The 21,881-nt window shown below is 45.2% G+C and overlaps 1 protein-coding gene across 1 annotated transcript in view; it reads right to left on the bottom strand.

The window, feature by feature from the left end:
- LOC120943922 (minichromosome maintenance complex component 3 associated protein) overlaps nucleotides 1-21,881 on the bottom strand; it is a 71,605-nt gene that overhangs the window by 33,827 nt on the left and 15,897 nt on the right. Inside the window, exons 5-11 of the mRNA XM_040357599.1 lie at nucleotides 17,404-17,482; nucleotides 16,294-16,420; nucleotides 16,013-16,206; nucleotides 6,729-6,868; nucleotides 3,342-3,539; nucleotides 2,853-3,121; nucleotides 1,909-2,071 (exon numbers count right to left, since the gene is read on the bottom strand). Coding sequence (XP_040213533.1) covers nucleotides 1,909-2,071; nucleotides 2,853-3,121; nucleotides 3,342-3,539; nucleotides 6,729-6,868; nucleotides 16,013-16,206; nucleotides 16,294-16,420; nucleotides 17,404-17,482 — 1,170 coding nt within the window. The remainder of the gene's footprint in view (nucleotides 1-1,908; nucleotides 2,072-2,852; nucleotides 3,122-3,341; nucleotides 3,540-6,728; nucleotides 6,869-16,012; nucleotides 16,207-16,293; nucleotides 16,421-17,403; nucleotides 17,483-21,881) is intronic.

Genomic DNA, 21,881 nt, shown 5'->3' with positions numbered 1-21,881 from the left:
TTGGTGTCAGGAAAACTTATCAGAAGTGACTCCTGCTTATAGCAGAGGAACAAAACAGCCGACAGAAATGACAGTGCTCTATAGTTTGTACTTGTCTCTGGAATGAGACAAGTACAAACTATAGAGGGATATGCTTTGTTCATATTTGAGGTCTAAAGTTTACAACCACTTTAACAAGAGTTTCTTTTTTCTCCTGGTCATTCCTTTGACAAGATATGCACTGCCAACCTGCTCGATACATAACAAAGGGTACACACATTCCCTTCTGGATATTTGTACTTATTTTATATTGAACAGATATATATATATATAAAGCCAGCAGGTGCCTGAGTTTACTAAACTCCATCTCCATTTGAAAGAGCACTTCTAAGTAGAAGTGCGGTTTAAAAAATCTCCCACTGTGCCGATTGTATTCAAACAGCAGGCCCCACCTGGAGAAGAGGAAAGTGCCAGACTTAAGCCCCGTACACATGGACAGAATGGCGGGACACAAAGAAATGTCTGACATTCTGCCCATGCGTGTCTGTGTGTTGTTCTGGCCGGCTTCTGTCGGGACTTGCATGCTGGAAAACCAGCAGCCAACCGAACAGTGCTGAATGGAGTGTTCTGGCTAGAGGGAGGCAACCCTGTCAAAACACAACAGCTTAGTGGGGGGAGATTGTCGAACTAACCTTGCATGGTTAGTACAGGGACTCCAACCGGAGGGGAGTTTTTTTTCACGCAACCTGCTGCACGAAAAAAAAAAAAAAAAAAAAAAACTGTAGTGTGTACCCTGGCTTAATTGGCCAGGTCAACAAATTAAGATTTTTAAGAAGAAAACCCCAAAATGCAGCTACTACATCTAACTGGTATACATTACATTTTAGTTTTTGAGTCAAATACTGCTTTAACCACTTCAATATCAGGCACTTTCACCCCCTTCCTGCCCAGGTCAAATTTACATTGAATGACAATTGCGCGGTCATGCAACACTGTACCCAAATTTTATTTTTTTCCACACAAAGAGAGCTTTCTGTTGGTGGTATTTAATCACTGCTGGGTTTTTTTTTTTTGTAAAAAAAAAAAAGTTTGTTCTTGTCAGATTTTGTAAATACATTTTTCCCCCCATTCACTGATGTGCGCTGAAAGGGGGCACTGGTGGACATTGATTAGGCAGCATGGATAGGCAGCAGTGGTTGGCCCTGATGGGCACCACTGGGGCTTTCCTGTAATCAGGGCACCGATGATCAGTGTCCTGATTACTTGTCCAGGTCTCACTTGCGAGGAGATGTGGCTGATTGGCACGCCTCACCATACTCTCAGTGTAAGGAATCCCTTTAAACACATCTGTCCTATTAGTTTTAAAACCACTCCAAACAAAATGATCATCATTTTCTTTTAAAATTGTTTTAGTAGAGTTAAAAAAAAAAAAAAAAAAAAAAAAAAAAAACGTAGAAACTGTCAGTTTTAAATTGCTGTGCCCCCCATTAAAGTGGAACTTAATTTTCTGACGGAAGTCCTGCTAGATTACTTTAGGCTGGCCCCTTTTGCAGGTATAGATATGTAAAACATTAAAAAGAAGTGTCCACGCTGTTTATCCAGTAAAACACAGTTTCACTCCACTCTGCACATACTCGGTTAAACTCAATTTTTAGGCATTTTTAAGCACTGTTGAGTTTGCACAATTAACGGGGAATGTATGTTTCTTCCTAAAGAACAATATTTTTTATCAAGTTGTTATGGGTAAAGTCCCACTGGCTCAACTATTCCCAGACCAGGAAACCAGTAAAATCTCCTCAAGCAAGTGACCAGATTACAAAAATAGTATATGTACTGTGATGTAAACATATTTATTTAGCCATTTAGCCAATATAATATACATTATAAGTTAAAATGAACGTGTGAACAACATCAAAGCTTTCTCCATACCTGGCCAAAGTATCCATGCAATATACAGCTGTTAAGATATGATGAAGAGCGGACCAGTTTGAAGAAACGCACATAGTTTGTGCTGTTGAATGCAGAGAAGACCTGTAGAGCAAATTTCACTTCCGCTGAGTTACGAACAGACTCCTGGAACTGCTGCACTTCTCTAAATACAGATGAAAAAAAACATAGCAATATGAACATAACACAATTACAAATTGGTATGGCATTATAACAAACTGAATTGAGAAAAAAAAAAAAATAATATATATATATATATATATATATATATATATATATATATATATATATATATATATATATATATATATATATATATATATATATATATATATACACACACACACACACACACACACACACACACACATATATATATACATAAATACACACACACACAGGAAATGGTCAGAGACTGCAGATATGATACAAGAGATCAATGCAGCCTCACCAGTGCCTGGATCACGCAGAGCGGTGACCTACTGTGTCATGGAGCTGTATTTGAATTGCCCGGGCTGGGTAGCCGCAGTAACAAAGTCCTGCCTCCTATAATAAACATCACCCTGATTCTATTTCCCGACATTGGATCAGTGTGCTATCTATCACAGGAGGCGGGACTTTGTTACAGCGGCTGCTGAACAATTCAGCTCTGTGACACAGAGGGAGATCACCGCTCTGCGTGACAAGGTGAGGAGGAGGAAGGTGAAGACTGACTGGGGCATGTCAGAATAACACACCCGCAATGTGCAGCAGCCGGGGTGGACCTCCCCCTTTTCAGTGTCTTATCAGCATATTTTTTTCGGCCAAAATTTCGATGCGCCTCTAACCTTTAGGTATAATTTAAGCCAAAGTTTTTAGCAAGAGAAAAAGCTATTCAGCTGAAGTTTAAATTTACTTTAGAATCAGTAAATATGGCAGTGATTTACCTGAGAATATCTCCCTTGTTTAGGTTGAGGAGGACACTGTAACCCCTGAACTCTGGCTCACAAGGACAAGTCTCCCCACGATTATGCAGGTCTTGGTACATCTCCTTCAAGCTCTGCAGACATTTTGTTAAGTTCTCATTGTTGATCTTTGGTTCAAAGGCTGACATAGGCTCTTCACATAGCTCATATGCACAGTGGATGTGAAATCGCATACACTTTTCCATTAGAGATACAGTCACAGGGTCGCACAAGTGCTGCTGTGTGATGTCCTATAAGAAAACATAGCAAAATCTCTTTATGATTTAGATGGTATGCTCCAAAATCCTCAAAAAGGAAACATGTAATGACAAAGTAGAATTAAACCTATAAAAAAATCCTACCTATAAGCATTTTTATAACAGTCAAAACCATATTGGTCTAAAATGGAGTTAGTGAGATTTACTTTAAGCGGTCACAATGTTTTCTCTGCAAATCTTAGTCCATTTTTACCTTTCGAATTCCTCGTGTTCGGTTCCAAACAAAATCATACCAATCTCTGTAATTGTTCTCCCCATTATCCATGATATAAGTAACCAGATAATCCATTGTCATGCACAGCACAGGCAAAGGGCGGAGTTCATGGGGGAGTGGTTCCTCCTGATCAGCTGAAGAACGACTATACTCTTTAATGGCTGTAGCGTGGTCAATCTAAGGAAATAAAAATGTGTACAGTATGCAAGTTATACCTTTACGGATTAGCACCAAGTTCTATTTTTAAACATAAACGAAACCAGTTAGGCTTCTTGCACACAGCCATACAGTGTGCTGAGTCTATAATGACGTTCCTAGTACCTGCTGACACCACATACTATTGAGATGCTATAGAAGAGGTGACTGTATGCAGTCGTGTGCCAGGGTTTGCGGAGCACTCAAATGTATATGCTCCGAATGCACACTACCTGCATTCGGATCATATGTCAGCGCCTGTGTGGATGCTTCACACAACCCTTGACGCACAACTGCATATAGCCGCCTGTTCTAAGGTTTCACAACAGGCAGTGTACATGTAATGACAGCCATTACACAGCCCCTATACAGTTGTGTGCATGAAGCCTTAGCTATTTATTTCTACTTCAGATTAATTAACCGCTCTGATTTAGACACCACAGAATACTAATATAGAAGCCAACGCCTTTCGTCATACCACCACCAAGAATTAATTGCCAAGAATATTTCAACCAAATCTTCCCCTAAAGCAATTGGCCCCACTCTAGACCATAAAAATCCCACAAGTAAATGGGTTTTAAAGGGGAACCCCACGTCAAAAATACAAACGGTGTGGGGTCCCCCAGATGCCATCTTACAACCCCCCCCCCCCATCATATGTGAATGAGTATAGTGTACATAGGACCCCTACTCATTCACGGGGGAGTAGGGTAAATAAGCCCGGAGACCGTTTTTGACAAAAAATTATATATATATATATATATATATATATATATATATATATATATATATATATATATATATATATATATTTTTTTTTTTTTTTTTGTCCCCCAATGTAGATCCATCGTCAATGACTATGAATGCCGCTCTGCCGGACCTGCATAAAAAGGAGAAAAAAAAAAAAAAAGGAAGGAAGGGAGGAAGGAAGGAAGGAGAACAAACAATCCACATGGGCACTGGCTTTCCCCGTGTTCCAATTCCCCTGCCTCCCACCGTGCGCCCCAGTTATGAGGTGGCCCCGCCCCTTGGTGAATTTTGCGGTGGAGCCATCAGTTGGCAGGAGCCAGCATCAGGTGCGGAGCCCTTTTTTTTTTTTTAGAGGCTCGGCGGAGTGGCGTTCATCTAAATACACAAAATATAACTGGATACTTATAATTATATTAGGGCTGTTACTGATTAAAATTGTCGTGTTCGATAAATCCAGTGTTTCTCAATTCCAGTCCTCAGGCCCCCCCAACAGGTCAGGTTTTCAGGATTTCCTTCAGATGAAAAGGCTGTGGTGATTACTAAGGCAGTGAAACTGATCAAATCACCTGTGCAAAATAATGGAAATCCTGAAAACCTGACCTGTTGGGGGGGCCTGAGGACTGGAATTGAGAAACACTGGATTAATCGATTTTTTTTTTAATCGATTAATTTCGATTAATTATAGCGTACGTACAGATCCAACTACTTTTAGCTGATCTCCTTGCATTGCAACTCTGCATTAGTCAAAGGTAAATGTGGTATACACTATATACAATCAGTTAGTTTCCACAATCCATGACTTAACTTCACAGTTCACACAAATACGTTTTAAATTCAAACTGTAGCACTGACAAGTAATTTTTTCTTATTAAACATTAGGAAAAAACGTAGAAAGTTAGTTTAACTTTAATTATAAAACTTATCTAGTATATTGACTGTCAGTCACTTTATAGTAGGCAAGTAGGCATCACTTTAGCCAATCACGCAGACATACCAGAGTGTTTACATTTTCTGGAAGCAGACATGATCGCATTTTATTGGGTATACAATATACCCTGAAGAACTGGACAGTCTTTCACACGGAACAGATGTTGCCGATACACAAAGAATTGTCTGCACAAAACTGCTTAGGACAGGAAAACAATGGTTATTTTTGCCCCCCTCCCATGATGGAGCCCGATGCATCCTCCTGCTCCACAGATGCAGAGGTACCTCAATCCAATGGGTGCAGTTTGCTCGCATTCAGCAGGGTAAGTCTCACTGTCCAGGCTGTCCGGTGACGTCAAGAATTTTGATCGATCAAAAAAATTAAAGATTAATCGAGGAATTAATCTTTAATTTCCCCAGCCCAAAATTCTATGTATTAGCACCAGGGGTAGTTGATCCATCTGGCAGATCACCTTCTGGGCAAATCAGAATCAGGAATTTGTTCACTGTTCTTGGGGCAAATTGAATCATGCTTTAATGGGTTTTTCCATGGATCAACTGTGGGTATAGGATTGTGCATATGTACTTTCTCTATTTGTTAGTGTGTTTTTGGTTGAACTAAAAAAATGATGGCGAACCTTGGCACCCCAGATGTTTTGAAACTACATTTCCCATGATGCGCAACTACACTTCAGAGTACATAAGCACCATGGTAAATGTAGTTTTAAAAACATCTGGGGTGCCAAGGGTCGCCATCACTGAAGGAGGACTACATTTTTTTTTTTTCAACCAGACTATGTAAATATGTAGCCAATCCAAAAAGTGGTGCCAAAACCAAAATGGCAGTGGATCTGTCACTGCTTGACAGGTTACCAAAGTAGACAGCTGGAGCAACAGAGTAAACAATTAGGAGAGTCAGCTCAGCAACTCTAAGCTCCCAGAAGGGCCACAGCCTTGACTTTCCACAGTGGTGGACCCAACACTTCCTGTGGTCCAAGCCAGGCAGAAAAGCAAAGCATAGGGGACATATCCCACTCCCATCCTGCAGTCTTCACGCTCCAAGTGGTTTTCAGGGACATGGCTCATCAAGGAAAGTGGACCATAGTACTGTACAGCACCCTGCCATGTGCCTAGGTAAGCCATTAAATCAGAATTCCGTGGCCAACATTACATGCCAGCCCTGCTTCTATCTAGATGGATCCAGGTACAGCACTTCATGGAAACCGGAAATGATTTGCTTCTCACATAGCAGAGAAAATACATCTGTTCTCCTAAGGACACTGGCAAACTGAGGAATGCTGGAAGTAGATAAACTGAACCACAGCTTTTGTTTACCAGTGAAAGGGAGCAACATAACCCTATGTACTCGACTTCTCCTCCCAAGTCCCATAATCTACGATTAAGATTTTATTTTATTTTTTTGCCTTGACAAATGCTTTATATTTTCTTAAGTAGAGGTACAGGGATGCACATTTATAACATCTATAATAATACCTTGTCAGATCCTGGAAGAATTTCAAAGATGCTAAGCTGGTTGCGCGTCTCCCTCATGTATCTTTCCTTTTCAGGGCACATATCTTGACAGGTTCCTACAAACACGTTTGCTTGATCAAGCTCTGTCCTCTTCACTCGAACTACAAAACAGAACAAAAAAAAAAAAAAAACCTTTACAAATGGAACAAAACACTGCTTGACCTGTCTTGTTACAAAGAAACTTTTTGAAAACGTTTTTCATTTTCCCCATGCATAGTAATAATAAATGTGGCAAAGAGTTAGGGCTCTTTCACACGTTGATCCCCGCTGAGCCGGCGGATGACAGGGCGGTCCCCGCACACTGTACAGGGACCGCCCTGTCTTTTCTCCGCTCTCCTCTATGGGGGGGATCGGATGAACATGGACCGTCTGTCCGTGTTCACCCTATTCGCAGACGGATGGAAAATAGGGTTTTCCTCCGTCTGCAGAATATGACGATTGCAGAACCGGGCGAGATCGGGTGTCAGCGGATGTTCATCCGCTGACACCCGCAATCTCATAGGGACCAACGTATGTCCCTTTTTCATCCGTACACGGATGGATGAAAAAGCGGACATACGGTCCCGCATGTGTGAAAGAGCCCTTAAAGTATTTATCTCTTAGGACAAAAACGGCATCTGTGGGGTTAGATAAGTCCCAGGTGAGATTTTTAGGAAAGGGTTACTACCCCAGAGGGTCTGCCCTATCTCACAAAATAAACATGCATGTTCACTATTCTCTATAATAGCTTAAGGAAACATGCAATCATGCAAAAATTTAATGCAAACTTGCAAAAAAAAATACTCAAAATGCAACAATCCCTTGGTTATTCTTCCTATGAAAATTTCACACATTTTCCCCAAACTATCCACCAAAAATAATTGTATTAGAGTTAAAAAAAAGGAAAAAAAATGTTGGGAAGGCTAAAGTAAATTGTTAGGAAAAATTACATCCTCACAAACCCATAGTAACATAAAGACAACTTAAAAAAAAAAAAATAATAAATAAATATGACGTACTCATGAACGTACCTGTAAATTCCATATCATGGAGTTCAGGACACAGGAGTCGATTCTTGAGCTGGCTACACATTATACAATTTATTTGGTTTAAATTCCTTTAGATTTACTTTTAACTATGTAGTGCAATGGCCTGCCTGATTGCATACAAATTAAAAGTGTTTATGTTTGAACTCATAATATAAGGTTTTGGTAAATGTAAAGGAAAATTGTACAAGAAAATTGTATAATGTGCAGCCAGCTTTAGACCATGGGTTATATATACAGGGAGGGAAGAAAGTACAGTAAAACCTTGGATTGCGAGCATAATTTGTTCCGGAAAACATGCTTGTAATCCAAAGCACTCGTATATCAAAGCGAATTTACCCATGAGAAATAATGGAAACTCAAATGATTTGTTTCAACAACCATGTATTTGATCCCCTGCTCATAGCTGTAATTCTCCCTCAGTCTGGTGCTCCATGCAAAATCTCACCTCGTGGAGTTTCAATGACCATGAGAATGGTGAGAAATCCGCCCAGAACTACACAGGAGAATTTTGTCAAGGCAGCTGGGACCATAGTCACCAAGAAAACAATAGACAACACACTAAGGCATGAAGGACTGAAATCGTACAATGCCCGCAAGGTCCCCCTGCTCAAGAAAGCACATGTACAGGCCCGTCTGAAGTTTGCTAATGAACATCTGAATGATTCAGAGGAGAACTGTGTGAAAGTGTTGTAGTCAGATGAGACCAAAATCAAGCTCTTTGGCATCAACGCAACTCGCCGTGTTTGGGGGGGGGGGGAGGAGGAATGCTGCCTTTAACCCCAAGAACACCATCCCCATCGCCAAACATGGAGGTAGAAACATTATGCTTTGGAGGTGTTTTTCACCTAAGGGGACAGGACAACTTCACTGTATCAAATGAACGATGGACGGGGCCATGTACCATCAAATCTTGGGCGACAACCTCCTTCCCTCAACCAGGGCATTGAAAATGGGTGATAAATAGGTATTCCAGCATGAAAATGGAGTGGCCTAGCCAGTCTCCAGACCTTAAATTCCATAGAAAATTTGTGGCATGAGCTGAAGATTCAAGTTACCAAACGTCCGCCTCAAAACCTTAATGACTTGGCGAGGATCTACAAAAAGGAGTGGGACAAAATGCCTCCTGAGATGTGTGCAAACCTGGTGGCCAACTAAAAGAAACGTCTGACCTCTGATTGCCAACTAGGGTTTTGCCACCAAGTACCAAGTCATGTTTTGCAAAGGGGTCAAATACTTATTTCACTCATTAAAATGCAAATCAATTTAAAACTTTGAAGTGTGTTTTTCTTGTTGTTATTCTGTCTCGGAAAAGTAAACCTACCATTAAAATTATAGACTGATCATTTGTCAGTGGGCAAACGTACAAAATCAGCAGGGGATCAAATACTTTTTTTCCTCCTCTGGGACTCTGGAAAAAGCTTTGCTGGAAACCACCCCTCAAATGTACCCATAAAACCCCACCGACTCTGTAAGGCGCAATTTTTGTTTTTTCTTTAAGCAAAATTCCAATTAAATTATTCGTACAGTACAGGACACAGGAGTTGATTCGTAGACCATGGCAGGCCCAAAGCAATAAATTGATGGGTGGATAAACAGCAAAAAATTGCAGCAACGGGTCCAAGAGAAGAACAAGAGTCAATTGCTGGGGTTAGATAATGGACTTAAACAGTTGAGAAGTTGCAGTCAAACCAGGGATAAGCAGAGGCTCAAATTGCCTCCTGTCAAAAAATGGTTTTGAAAAACACAAATCGGAAAAAAGAGATTTTTAATACAGCTTACCTGTAAAATCTTTTTCTTGGAGTACATCACGGGACACAGAGCGGCATTCATTACTATATGGGTTATATGGAGTACCTTCAGGTGTAGACACTGGCAATCTCAAACAGGAAATGCCCCTCCCTATATAACCCCCTCCCATAGGAGGAGTACCTCAGTTTTGTAGCAAGCAGTATGCCTCCCAAAATGGTCCTCAAAAAAGAGGGGTGGGAGCTCTGTGTCCCGTGATGTACTCCAAGAAAAAGATTTTACAGGTAAGCTGTATTAAAAATCTCTTTTTCTTTATCGTACATCACGGGACACAGAGCGGCATTCATTACTATATGGGATGTCCCAAAGCAATGCTTACAATGAGGGGAGGGAGAACATCTCCAAGACAAAAGGATTTAATTTAGAGATATACTCAAATCATAATAAATCCAACTTAGTTGAGAAAAATAATTTTAAATTTTAAATTTAACTCAAAAAAGAGGAGCCCCCGGAATCCGAGGGTCTCAAACTGCAGCCTGCAGCACTGCCTGCCCGAAGGCAGTATCAGTATTCCTTCTTACGTCCAACTTGTAGAATTTTGTAAACGTGTGGACAGAAGACCAGGTTGCCGCCTTGCAAACTTGAGCCATAGAGATCTGGTGGTGTGCTGCCCAGGAGGCGCCCATGGCTCTAGTAGAATGAGCCTTTAATGATACTGGAGGAGGCAACCCTTTCAAGCCGTAGGCCTGAGTGATTAATTGCTTAATCCACCTAGAAATGGTGGACTTTGCAGCTGCCTGCCCCTTCTTGGGCCCATCCGGTAGAATGAACAGCACATCTGTTTTCCGGATCTTCTTTGTAGCTTTAAGATAGGCCTTCATGGCCCTGACAATATCCAAGGTATGCAGCAACCCTTCCTTTCTGGAAGTAGGTTTAGGGAAGAAGGATGGTAATACCAAATCCTGGTTCAAATGAAAACTGGATATGACCTTCGGTAGGAAGGAAGGATGAGGGCGGAGAACGACCCTGTCCTTATGAAAAACAAGATATGGTTCCTTACAGGATAAGGCCGCTAGCTCCGAAACTCTTCTTGCGGAAACTATGGCAACCAAAAATACTAACTTCCTTGTCAGTAGAACCAAAGGAATTTCAGCCAACGGCTCAAACGGTTGTTTCTGTAAACTTGACAGAACAAGATTTAAATCCCACGGACAAAGCGGGGATTTAACTGGAGGTCTAATACGTAAGACCCCTTGAAGGAAGGTCTTAACCAGCGAGTGGGTGGCCAGCGGCCGCTGAAACCACACTGACAGAGCAGAAATCTGTCCTTTGATTGTGCTTAATGCCAATCCTTTATCCACTCCTAGCTGGAGAAAACTTAATACTCTATCGATGGTAAATTTGCGAGAAAGCCATCGCTTGGACTCACACCAGCCTACATAGGCCTTCCAGACCCTGTAATAAATCACCCTAGAGACCGGTTTCCTGGCTCTGATTAGGGTAGAGACTACTTTCTGAGACAGACCTCTACCCCTGAGAATCAGGGATTCAGCTTCCAGGCCGTCAAATTTAGATGCCGTAAGGCAGGGTGGAGGATCGGACCTTGCGATAGCAGGTCTGGCCGTAGAGGAAGAGTCCAAGGGTCTCCCACTACCATCTTTAGGATGAGTGAGTACCATGCCCTTCTGGGCCATGCTGGAGCTACCAGGATGACTGGTATGTGTTCCACCCGGATCCTGCGCAGCAGGCAGGGTAGTAACTGGAGCGGGGGAAACGCATAAAGAAGTTTGAACTGATGCCAAGGGCAAACCAACGCATCGGTTCCGCAGGCCATCGGATCCCTTGAGCGGGATATGAACCTGTCTAGTTTCTTGTTGAGTCTCGATGCCATGATATCCACGTCCGGCACTCCCCATCTTTGGCAGAGAGCTTGAAAGACTTGTGGATGCAGAGACCATTCCCCCGGCCATAGAGTCTGGCGGCTTAAGAAGTCCGCCTGAAAGTTGTCCACTCCTGGAATGAATATTGCCGATATGCAGGGCACATGCGCCTCTGCCCATAGGAGAATCAAGCTCACCTCTCTCTGAGCGGCTTGACTCCTGGTTCCCCCTTGGTGATTTATGTATGCCACGGCCGTGGCATTGTCTGATTGAATTCTCACCGGGAACCCCTGCAATTTTGACGTCCAAGCCCTGAGGGCTAGTCGAGCAGCTCTGAGCTCCAAGATGTTGATGGGCAACTGCTTCTCTGGCTTTGCCCAAGTACCTTGGCGAGTGCAACCATCCAAAATTGCTCCCCAGCCCGTCAGGCTGGCGTCTGTGGTCACTATCTTCCAAGCCACTGGGCTGAAAGACTTCCCCTTCAGTAGATTCTGAGGGTCTAACCACCAACACAGACTTTGTCGGACTCTTGATAAGAGCGGCAACGGGATATCCAAGGCCTGTGGCCTTCTGCTCCATGCTGACAGGATGGCTGCCTGTAGGATTCGAGTGTGGCTCTGGGCGTATGGTACCGCCTCGAACGTGGCCACCATCTTGCCTAGTAACCTCATACATAGGCGAATAGTCGGTTCTTTCTTGCTTAAAACCAGTAGGATTAATTCCTTGATGGCTTTTACCTTCCTCAGAGGTAGGAACACTCCTTGTTGTTCTGTGTCTAATCTCATGCCGAGATATTCCAACTGCCTTGTGGGCTGGAAAGCTGACTTTTCTCGATTTAGGACCCAGCCGAACCTCTCGAGGTATTGGACCGTGAGGGCCACTGCTCGCTCCAAGCCGGGAGACGAGTGGTCTATGACTAGGAGGTCGTCCAGGTATGCTAGGATCGTGACCCCTTGGATCCTTAGCTTGGCTAGGATCGGAGCTAGGACCTTCGTGAACACCCGGGGGGCCGTAGCCAACCCGAAGGGAAGCGCCACGAATTGGAAGTGACGCGAAGCCACCATGAAGCGTAGATATCTTTGATGTGGCTGATAAATTGGAACATGAAGGTAGGCATCCTTTATGTCTATGGACGCCATGAAGTCGTCCTTCTGGAGTGTGGCAGCTGCTGACCGCACGGATTCCATCCGAAATGAGCGGATCTTTAGATATGCATTTACCATCTTTAGGTCCAAAATTGGCCTGACATCTCCATTGGGGATGATGAATAGGTTGGAGTAGAAACCCAGCCCCTGTTCCAGGACTGGCCGGAATCCGAGGCGGATCGTTTGGAATCCTCGACTCCTGGAAATGAGGAGGAGGAAACCTTAGGAAATCTAATTTGTAGCCTGTGGCCACGGAAGACCGTACCCACTCGTCGGGAATGCTGGCTTCCCAAATCTCTGAAAAGAGTCGCAGCCTTCCCCCCACCTTCGTGGGTGGGGGCGCCCCTTCATAAGGTTGGCTTGGGGGCTGGTTTTGCTGGTTTGCGAAACCACTGCCTTTTGCCTCTAACAGCCTGTCCTTGTGATTTGCTGTTGAAGCCGAAGTTTGCTTTTGCAGGAGGCCGTCGATACTGCTTGGCATTAGAGGGCCCCTGCCCAGGGGAATACTGTCGTTTAAACGCAGGCCCCTGAACCTTCTTCTTAGTTGGCAAGAGAGTACTCTTGCCGTTTGAAATGGTCTGAATGTATTTATCTAGGTCTTCTCCGAAGAGTCGTCCTCCATGGAAGGGGAACCCTACCAGGAGCTTCTTGCATGGGGGCTCAGCCTCCCAGCTTTTTAACCATAAGAGTCTTCTCATATGGATAAGGGATAACGATAAACGTGACGCTTGCTGGATAGAATCCTTGATTGCGTCTACCGTAAAACATATGGCCTTAGGGACATCCGAAAATTCTTCTGCCTGCTGGGCAGGAATAAGTTTAAGCATCTGCTTAAATTGATCCGATAATGCTTGAGCGACCCCAATCGCAGCCACAGCTGGCTGTACTACTGCCCCTGCAGTAGTGAAGGAGTTCTTAAGTAGTGCTTCCAAGCGCTTATCAACTGGATCCTTGAACACCTGTATGTTTTCTACAGGGCATGTTAACGATTTGTTAACACATGAGATGGCTGCGTCCACTGCAGGAGTAGCCCATCTTTTGGAAAATTTTTCTTCCATAGGATATAGGACAGAGAACTTCTTAGGTGGTAAGAAGATCTTATCTGGCTTGTTCCAATCTTGGAACAAAACTCCCTCTAATAGAGGATGGATCGGAAACACAGCATTGCTTTGAGGCGCCCTCAGTGAGCCCAAAGCTGAAACCGTCGATACCTGGAGATCTGGTACTGGCAAGTTGAATGCCCTATGGACCAAGTCCGACAATCCTTGAATCCACCAGCTCTCCCTCAGGGAGACTGCCCCAGACTCCTCTGTATCCGGATCTTCGATCCCTGAACCTACTTGGTCCTTGTCCAAGAGGTCGTCCAATTCCCCTGAGGAAAGGACCTCCTCTTCTGAGGGTCCGCGCTCGGGCGACGGAGATCTATTCCGCTTACTGCCCCGCATAGCTGCGGCTATCATTTTACCCATGCTTTTCTGCATCTCTTTTAAAGAGGTGAGTAATACCTCCTCCGTGACCATCTTAGGGTTGGACTGACCCGCGTCAGCTCCAGCCCCAGATCCCGATGGCCCCAAGGCTCCCTGTGGGGAAAGCAGCGGCATAGCATTGTCCGAGACCTCAGACTCTCTGGGGATTCCCCACCTCTTGTACCCTTGTTTTTTGATGCCATGGTACAATACCGAGGTACACCTGCTACTTATTGGTACCTGGGACTTATAAATAGTTAAATGCCCAAACACCTGTTTGGGGGATAAAAAATGCTTCCTCTCCCCTAGATGACACTTTTTTTTTTTTTTTTTTTTTTCAAAAAAAAAATCTTTTTTTTTTTTTTTTTTCAAATCTAGGAAAGAAAAAACATTCTGTCCCCCTGAGTAGTATTGCAAGAAAAACTATGAGATGGAAAAGAAACAGCCTATTTCTAGGCTTGAAAACAGTCTTTCTGAAGACTGCAATATTCTTTCTGGCCACTGTGTGTCCTCGGCGCCCCGTGCTTGCCGTTCTGGTCTTTCCTCCTCAGTTCCAAAGTATTGAATGAGCTATATGGAACAAACAAGGAAGGGCCGCCCCTTCCTTAAGCCACTGACCCGCCCTTCCCCCCCAGCAATCTCAAACAGGAAATGCCCCTCCCGACAGGGGGGGGGTGGGGTTGGGAGGAAGGGACCTCTCTGCTCCAGAGGTCGGCGTTTTGCCTGCTTTGCAGGCCGTGAGGAGGAAGACTGAATGGAGCATCGCCTGGAGGCTTGCAGGTAAGCACAGCTCTCTGACACACACATATACTTTTATATCACACAGGCCCCACTCAATGCTTTTCCAACACTACAAGGGAGGTCACATCTTATGGGGAATAATACATATAGAGCCATCCTATCTTTATGATATGTGACTAGTTTGCCAGATGCAGTGCATAACTTTAGGCATGTCCCCTGTGACCCCCCAGAAAAAACCTGCTAAGAACCAAGTTCCGCAAGTTTTCCCCTCACTTACCTGCTCCATGCCGCAGGACTTTGCCAAGCAAGAGGCCCAATCTTCCCCCATCTCGGTGGGGATGTCTAGACCTTCAGGCCCTGGGTTCCTATGAAGGATCCACTGTCCTGGGCCCATATAGCACTCTGGCAACAGAAACATTAGGCACCCAAAGGTTTCTAAGTTCTGGGCCCAGGGTCCAGCTCTCTAAAAAGAAAAGCATTATGGGCTATACCCCAAGGGTTTGGGGTCCGGTTACTGACCACTTTAGCGCTGAGGCTTTTTTGGACAGAACCGGTTAGCTCACCTAATCCCAAGGATGTGGAGGCAAGCTAAACCATGACTAACACCTAAGACACTGGCGGAAAAACTAAGGTACTCCTCCTATGGGAGGGGGTTATATAGGGAGGGGCATTTCCTGTTTGAGATTGCCAGTGTCTACACCTGAAGGTACTCCATATAACCCATATAGTAATGAATGCCGCTCTGTGTCCCGTGATGTACGATAAAGAAAACAGGTGGTGGCGCTGTGACCCTTGAGTAGGGCCGATGATAGATGCTGTAAAAGGTGAATGGGTTAAAGAAAAAGAGAGACTTGTTCCCTGAGGGTAGAGGCCCTGGAATCTGGAAGAGTCCACTTTTAGGAACAGAATAGGGGTCAGCCGTCAGGGGAATAACATGGCAGGCAGCTATAAATGACAGTCCTGACCTGACCCATAAGGCAAAGCTTAAAAGGAGCCGTTTGTAAAGGTTAGTTTTGTATTTTCTAAATAGTTTCCTTTAAGCTAGTGCATTGTTGGTTCACTTACCTTTTCCTTCGATTTCCCTTCTAAATGTTTTTTTTCTGTGTCTCAATTTCTCACTTCCTGTTTCTCCTCAGTAAGCTGTTCTGGCTGACTAACCCCCAGCCAGAACAGCTCGGATGATGGGGGCAAGCTTACTGAAGAGAAACAGGAAGTGAGAAAAAGAAGATCTGTTCTTACCTTGTCGCAAGATTCTGTCCCTCTGGTCCAGCAGGCGATACTTTTCTTCAGGAGTTTCTGCCACAGTTCCCACAAGAAGCAAAAGTGAAGGTGGCAGAGATGGAATTGCAGAGTCAGAAGATGTTGTTGGGGCATCTGTATTATCAACATCAAACTGAAGAGTCTTCGCAAACTGAGATTTCTTTTGAGGAGATCTATGGAAATTCAAACACAAAAATGTCAAAAAGCAACACAATATACTCATTGTGCAGGTACCAAGACCAAACTGTGCATGCACTTACCCCTTAATTGTACGGAAAATAGGCTTGCGCACAGGGGAAGCAAGCACATTGCTCTCTTGTTCACTCTGCATTTCTTTTCTTTCCTCCTCCCGATTTTCTATCTTAGGCAGTGGTGTCTTGCCCGGACCTAAACAAAAATAAATAAAACTAAAACATGTATATGTAATCCATCTATCTACATACTCTATATTGCCAGAAGTATTGAGACGCCTGCCTTTACATGCTTGTGAACTTCAATGGCATCCCAGTCTTCCTCCATACTGAGTTAGCGCACCCTTTGCAGCTTCAACTCTTCTGGGAAGGCTGTCCACAAGGTTTAAGAATGTGTCTATGGGAATGCTTTACCATTCTTCCAGAATCACATTCATGAGGTCAGGTACGGAGATTCATCCCTAAGGTGTTCTAGTTAGGACTCTGTGCAGGTCAGTCAAGTTGTTCCACCCAAACTCATTCATCCATGTCTTTATGGACCTCATGTTGGAACAGGAAGGGGCCATCCCCAAAACTGTTCCCACGAAGTTGGAAACATGAAATTGGCCAAAATGCCTTGATATGCTTATGCCACAAGAGTTCCCTGCTCTGGAACTAAGGGGCCAGGCCCAACCCCTGGAAGGCAAACCCCCCCCCCCCCACACCATATTTCACCCTGACAATATAGTGTGGATGAGCGAGTTTGAAGGTTTGCAGACTGTTTACATATGCATCCGTCTGCCCACTTCTTGCATCATCGTGGACGTCTTCCCACCACTCCTTAAACCGCCTATGCCATTTAAGAACACTTTCATGGAATGGTCACCATAAAAAGACTGTTGTAATAGAGCTAAAGTTTCACTCACACTTTTGCCAATTTTCACACAAAATGTTATGTCAATCCGCTGCTACAGATTCCTGTCACTCATTTTCCACCAACAGCACAACGCACACACGTGTTATTTCTTCTACTAGAGACTGAGTAAAGAGTCAACTAGTCTGTGACCCAGACAAGTGGAAATTAGAACACACTTGACTGTGAATGGCTGTGAGACACAGGCATTAGAGGATTTAAAATTGTCACAACACACACAAAAATAAATCACTTTACAACTGCAACTAATATGAAGTTTCACTCACTGGACTTCTTTCGATACCAAAACACAGAGACGTTTGCGTGGAATTTCTTTACTGCTTTCTTGGCATTTGCTGCTGCTTTCTGCACAAAGAGGGAAAACAGAATAGTATTAACCTGTATAGACCACTAAAATGTGAGGTATTTGCTCAATGAGAACTCAAAATTGGTAACTTCTGAAAAGCAGAATTAGAAAACCGCATTTATCCGATTAAAAAACATTTAAAAAAAGGGGGGTTGGGGGGATAGATATCGTGTTCCCTTAGGCTGGATTCACACCTATGCATTTTTAGTGCTTTTTGCATTTTGCAGATTTGTACTACAGAACGTGTTCCAAAGGAAACCATAAAGTAAATGTTCTGTAGTGAAAATCTGCCAAAAGCACCAATAATGCATAGGTGTGAATCCAGCCTTATAGCAGGTTAAACAGCACAGTGTTGTGCTGTCTAACCTGCCCCTCTGGAAGCTGTAAAAAACCTGGCTGATCCTTGCCCAGTTCTGGCCTCCCCTCTGTAAAATGACCACGGTTTATCGTGGCTGCTGAGCCCTGACACCGTGGTCAGTTTACATGCCCCCATCAGCCACCGTGTCTCCTCTGTGCTCTCCCCCCCTGCCTGCGAGCTTGGGAGTCTGTGTCCCGGTCTTATGGCAGAGTGGCCAGAAGAAAGCCATTACTTTCAGCAAAAAACAAAAATGGCACGTTTGGAGTTTGCAAAAAGGCACGTAGAAGACTCTCAAAATGTATGGGGGAAGGTGCTCTGGTCTGACGAGACTAAAATTTTACTTGTTGGCCATCAAAGAAAAGGCTACGTTTGGTGCAAACCCAACACATCACATCACCCAAAGAACACCATCCCCACTGTGAAACATGGTGGTGGCATTATGTTGTGGGGATGTTTTTCAGCAGTCGGGTCAAAGTTGAGGGAAAGATGGAAGGTGATAAATACAGGGATATACTTGAGCAAAACCTGTACCACTCCGTGGTAAAGAAGAAGGGTGAAGATGGACGCTTCCAGCCAGTGGGAACAGCGCAGGTTTCAGGTATGCAATGCATAGAAGCCCATTATGCTTTACCTTTGCAGGGAAATAAGGAGGAGGTAAAACCCATCAGGGTTTACTTCCTCTAAGTGGTTAAACTGACCTCATTTACAGACTGAAGTTCATTCCTTTGATCTAAAAGTACCAAGTGTTGCAATGTTTCTCCTTATCTCTGATGTTGAGAATAACTTGGCAGGCTGCCTGGATTTTCCCAGAGAGCTCTGCACTTGTTACATAGAATGGGAAAATGATTTTTCAAGATCGGAAGGGGAGTAGAATTCCCTAACGATTAATCGTACAGCTCTAATTTTATAATAAATATACATTTTATTTTTATTAGATAGACACACAGTATCTCACAAGAGTATACTCCTTACATATATTTGTAAAAATGTTATTATATCTTTTCATGTGACAACACTAAAGAAATTACACTTTGCTACAATGTAAAGTAGTGACTGCACAGCTTGTATAACAGTGTAAATTTGCTGTCCCCTCAAAATAACTCAACACGCAGCCATTAATGTTTAAACCGCTGGCAGCAAAAGCAAGTACACCCCTAAGTGAAAATAACCAAATTGGGCCCAATATTTTGTGAGGCCACCATTATTTTACAGCACCGTCTTAACCCTCTTGGGCATGGAGAATACATACACACACTTAATATAAATGAAGTACATTTTGGTCAAAACTTACATGCTCAGGGCGTGGCTTGGATATGGCCGTGTGAAGCTGTGTTTCATCTGAGCTCCCGGCCTGAGCCTTCCTCCGCCGGCTACCAGACCATCAAAACAGGCATGCAATCTTCCAAAAAACAGGGAAGGAGAGTGCACACCCGAGTGACCCGATCTGGCGCATTCGCGGGCGACTTACACCGCTATTTCCCGACCCAACAGCAGATCTCTCCCGGGGCCCGAGCTACGACGCCACGAGGCACAGTAAGAGTTCCATTGGCACTGAACCAGGAGCGGAGTGAGGGAGTCTCCTCATCAGACACCCGGAGGCCAACGGAACCAAGGGACGGACAAGCGCCAGCACAACCCACAAGTTGGGACACCATGGACTCCCCGTCGCAGTCCCCGGAGCACCCACAGGCAGACCAGGATATTCGGGCCCTCCTGCGGGCCCTACCCACGAGAACGGACATCGAGGCCCTTATCCTCAAATTGGAGGAGACACACCGCCGGGAATTCCAGGAGGTGAGAGAAGAGGTTTCCACGATAGCGGAGCGGGTGACCACAGGAGAGACATCACTTACCGCGCTGGAGTTAAGAGTCGCTGACCTTGAGAGATCCAGGGACCAACACAGAGACGCAGCGGTCGCCCTCCAGCTCCACCTGGAGGAAGTGGAAGACCGCAGCCGCCGCAATAATTTGCGGATACGCGGAATACCGGAGACTGTGGAGGCGGAGACCCTGGAGGAGAGGCTGCAAGAGCTGTTCCGCACGGTACTAGACGAGCCGTCGGCGCAGGTGGAGCTTGACAGGGCGCACAGGGCCTTAGGCCCGAGATCAACAGATCCAGCCAGACCGCGCGACGTAATATGTAGACTCCTGCGATTCGCCCAGAAAGAAAGAATCCTACGCAACGCATGGGACGGCAGAGACGGGCTCCTGGAAGACGCTCAGGTTAAGATCCTCCCAGACCTCTCGAGAGCCACCCTGAGACGTAGGGCCATGCTACGCCCTGTCCTGGATCTAGCGAGACGGAAGGGTTTCACCTATAGATGGGGTTACCCGCTGTCGGTCTCCTTCCGGAAGGAGGGCTCAGCCTTCACTCTGCAGACTCCAGCGGATCTCCCGGCCCTCTTCGGATTCATGGACGCGGAACGAATAGACGTCCCCGACTGGCTACAACTGCAACCACGCTCCGTCGGCAGGTCTGGCCCTTCCACCTATAGAATGGCAGCACAACCCAGGCAGCAGAGAGGCGGCAGACGAAGACAGCGAGCACCTTCCGGGGAGGAGAGACGTGAGTAGGCCTTTGGCCAGCACCCCAGGTTCTTACCATTTTTGACACACCCCGTTTGACTCCCACCCTACCCCTCACAGGCCTTATACGGCACCCGGAGCAGATAGAGGAACCTCTGGTTGGTATGTTTCACCAATGTGCCCCCACCATGCCCCCCTCACCCTGCATACCAAGCTCCCACCTTTCCTGCTGAAGACTAAAATGAGGTGAGCCCCCGGGGTATACAGTGCAGGAACCAGAGATTTATGCTGAAGTCCCCGAGCCGGGTGTAGCTATGGGCCCCCGCGTTGTTAGGACGCGCCCTAACAGGTGTCAATCCTGAGCTCTGATACCCCCTGTTGTTCTTGGGTTCATGTTTACTCTGTTGGGACTTACGGAGCTCAGGACCCAGACCACCACCACCCCCGAACCTCTGTGAATTCCTGCTCGGAGTGATCGTGTCCGTGAGGGTTTTGGAGCAGTATACACAGCAAAATGACATGCTCGCAGGACAAGAGGGGGAGATGAGATGTCTTACTAGGGGGGGGGGGGGGGGGGGATGGGGAGACCCCTACTGGTCTTACAGAAGACTCTGATGTGTGTGTTTCAGGGGGGGGAGGGGGGGGTTGAGAGGGATGAGGGGTGCTGAACGATGTTTTTCACGTAAGAACTGGGGTGACTATTAGTTGGTCAGACCATATTTCTCGGCCGTATAGACCGGAAACCCCCCACATGTCTGAGGGGCTCAGAAGTAGCAATGCCGGGCCTAGCAACGTTACTAAAGATTATAAATGCTATAAGGATTATTAATGTTACTAAATTGCACTGTTTTGTTTGATTGTTTTGCCGACATTTGATCCAATTTTAAATACTAGCCGGGGGGGGTTGGTAGGGCCGGTGGGCTTGCTCCGCAGGCTCTGTTCAACCAACCACCCACATAGGACCGTGCTCAATATCCAGGGTCTACCTGGAGAGCGCTTTAGCCCGTTTGGCTAAATTAGACCTCTTACTTGGTGCCGCACACCCTAGTAGCGGCCTACTGCCCTAAGCTTTCTCTTTCGGGAGCAGTAGCCTACCTCTCTCTACCTAGATCTTAACCTCTTCCCCTCCCCATCCCATTTGCTCAGGGGCCCGTGTGGTCACTCTCTGACTGCCCTACGGCCCCTCTCCCCCTCCCCTCTTTAACTCCAGTTTTTTCCCCCCATATCCGCAGACATGGACGAACTAATAATTGTATCACTCAATGCCAAGGGCCTAAATATCCCTGAGAAGAGGAGGATGCTTTTGAATGACATGCGCCGCCTGCGAGCGGACGTTATCCTCCTACAAGAGACGCACTTTAAGGGGAATCAATACCCTATGCTAAAAAACAAATATTACCCCACAGTCCACCATTCGACATATGAGCGGTCCAAGTCCAGGGGAGTATCCATACTGATCTCTGCGAAAGTGCCGTGGACGCACGGTGACGTGAAACTAGACTCGGAGGGTCGCT

This window comes from Rana temporaria, chromosome 6, assembly GCF_905171775.1.
Source record: "Rana temporaria chromosome 6, aRanTem1.1, whole genome shotgun sequence".
Taxonomy (NCBI): domain Eukaryota; kingdom Metazoa; phylum Chordata; class Amphibia; order Anura; family Ranidae; genus Rana; species Rana temporaria.
This window is presented reverse-complemented; position numbering and strand designations above follow the sequence as displayed.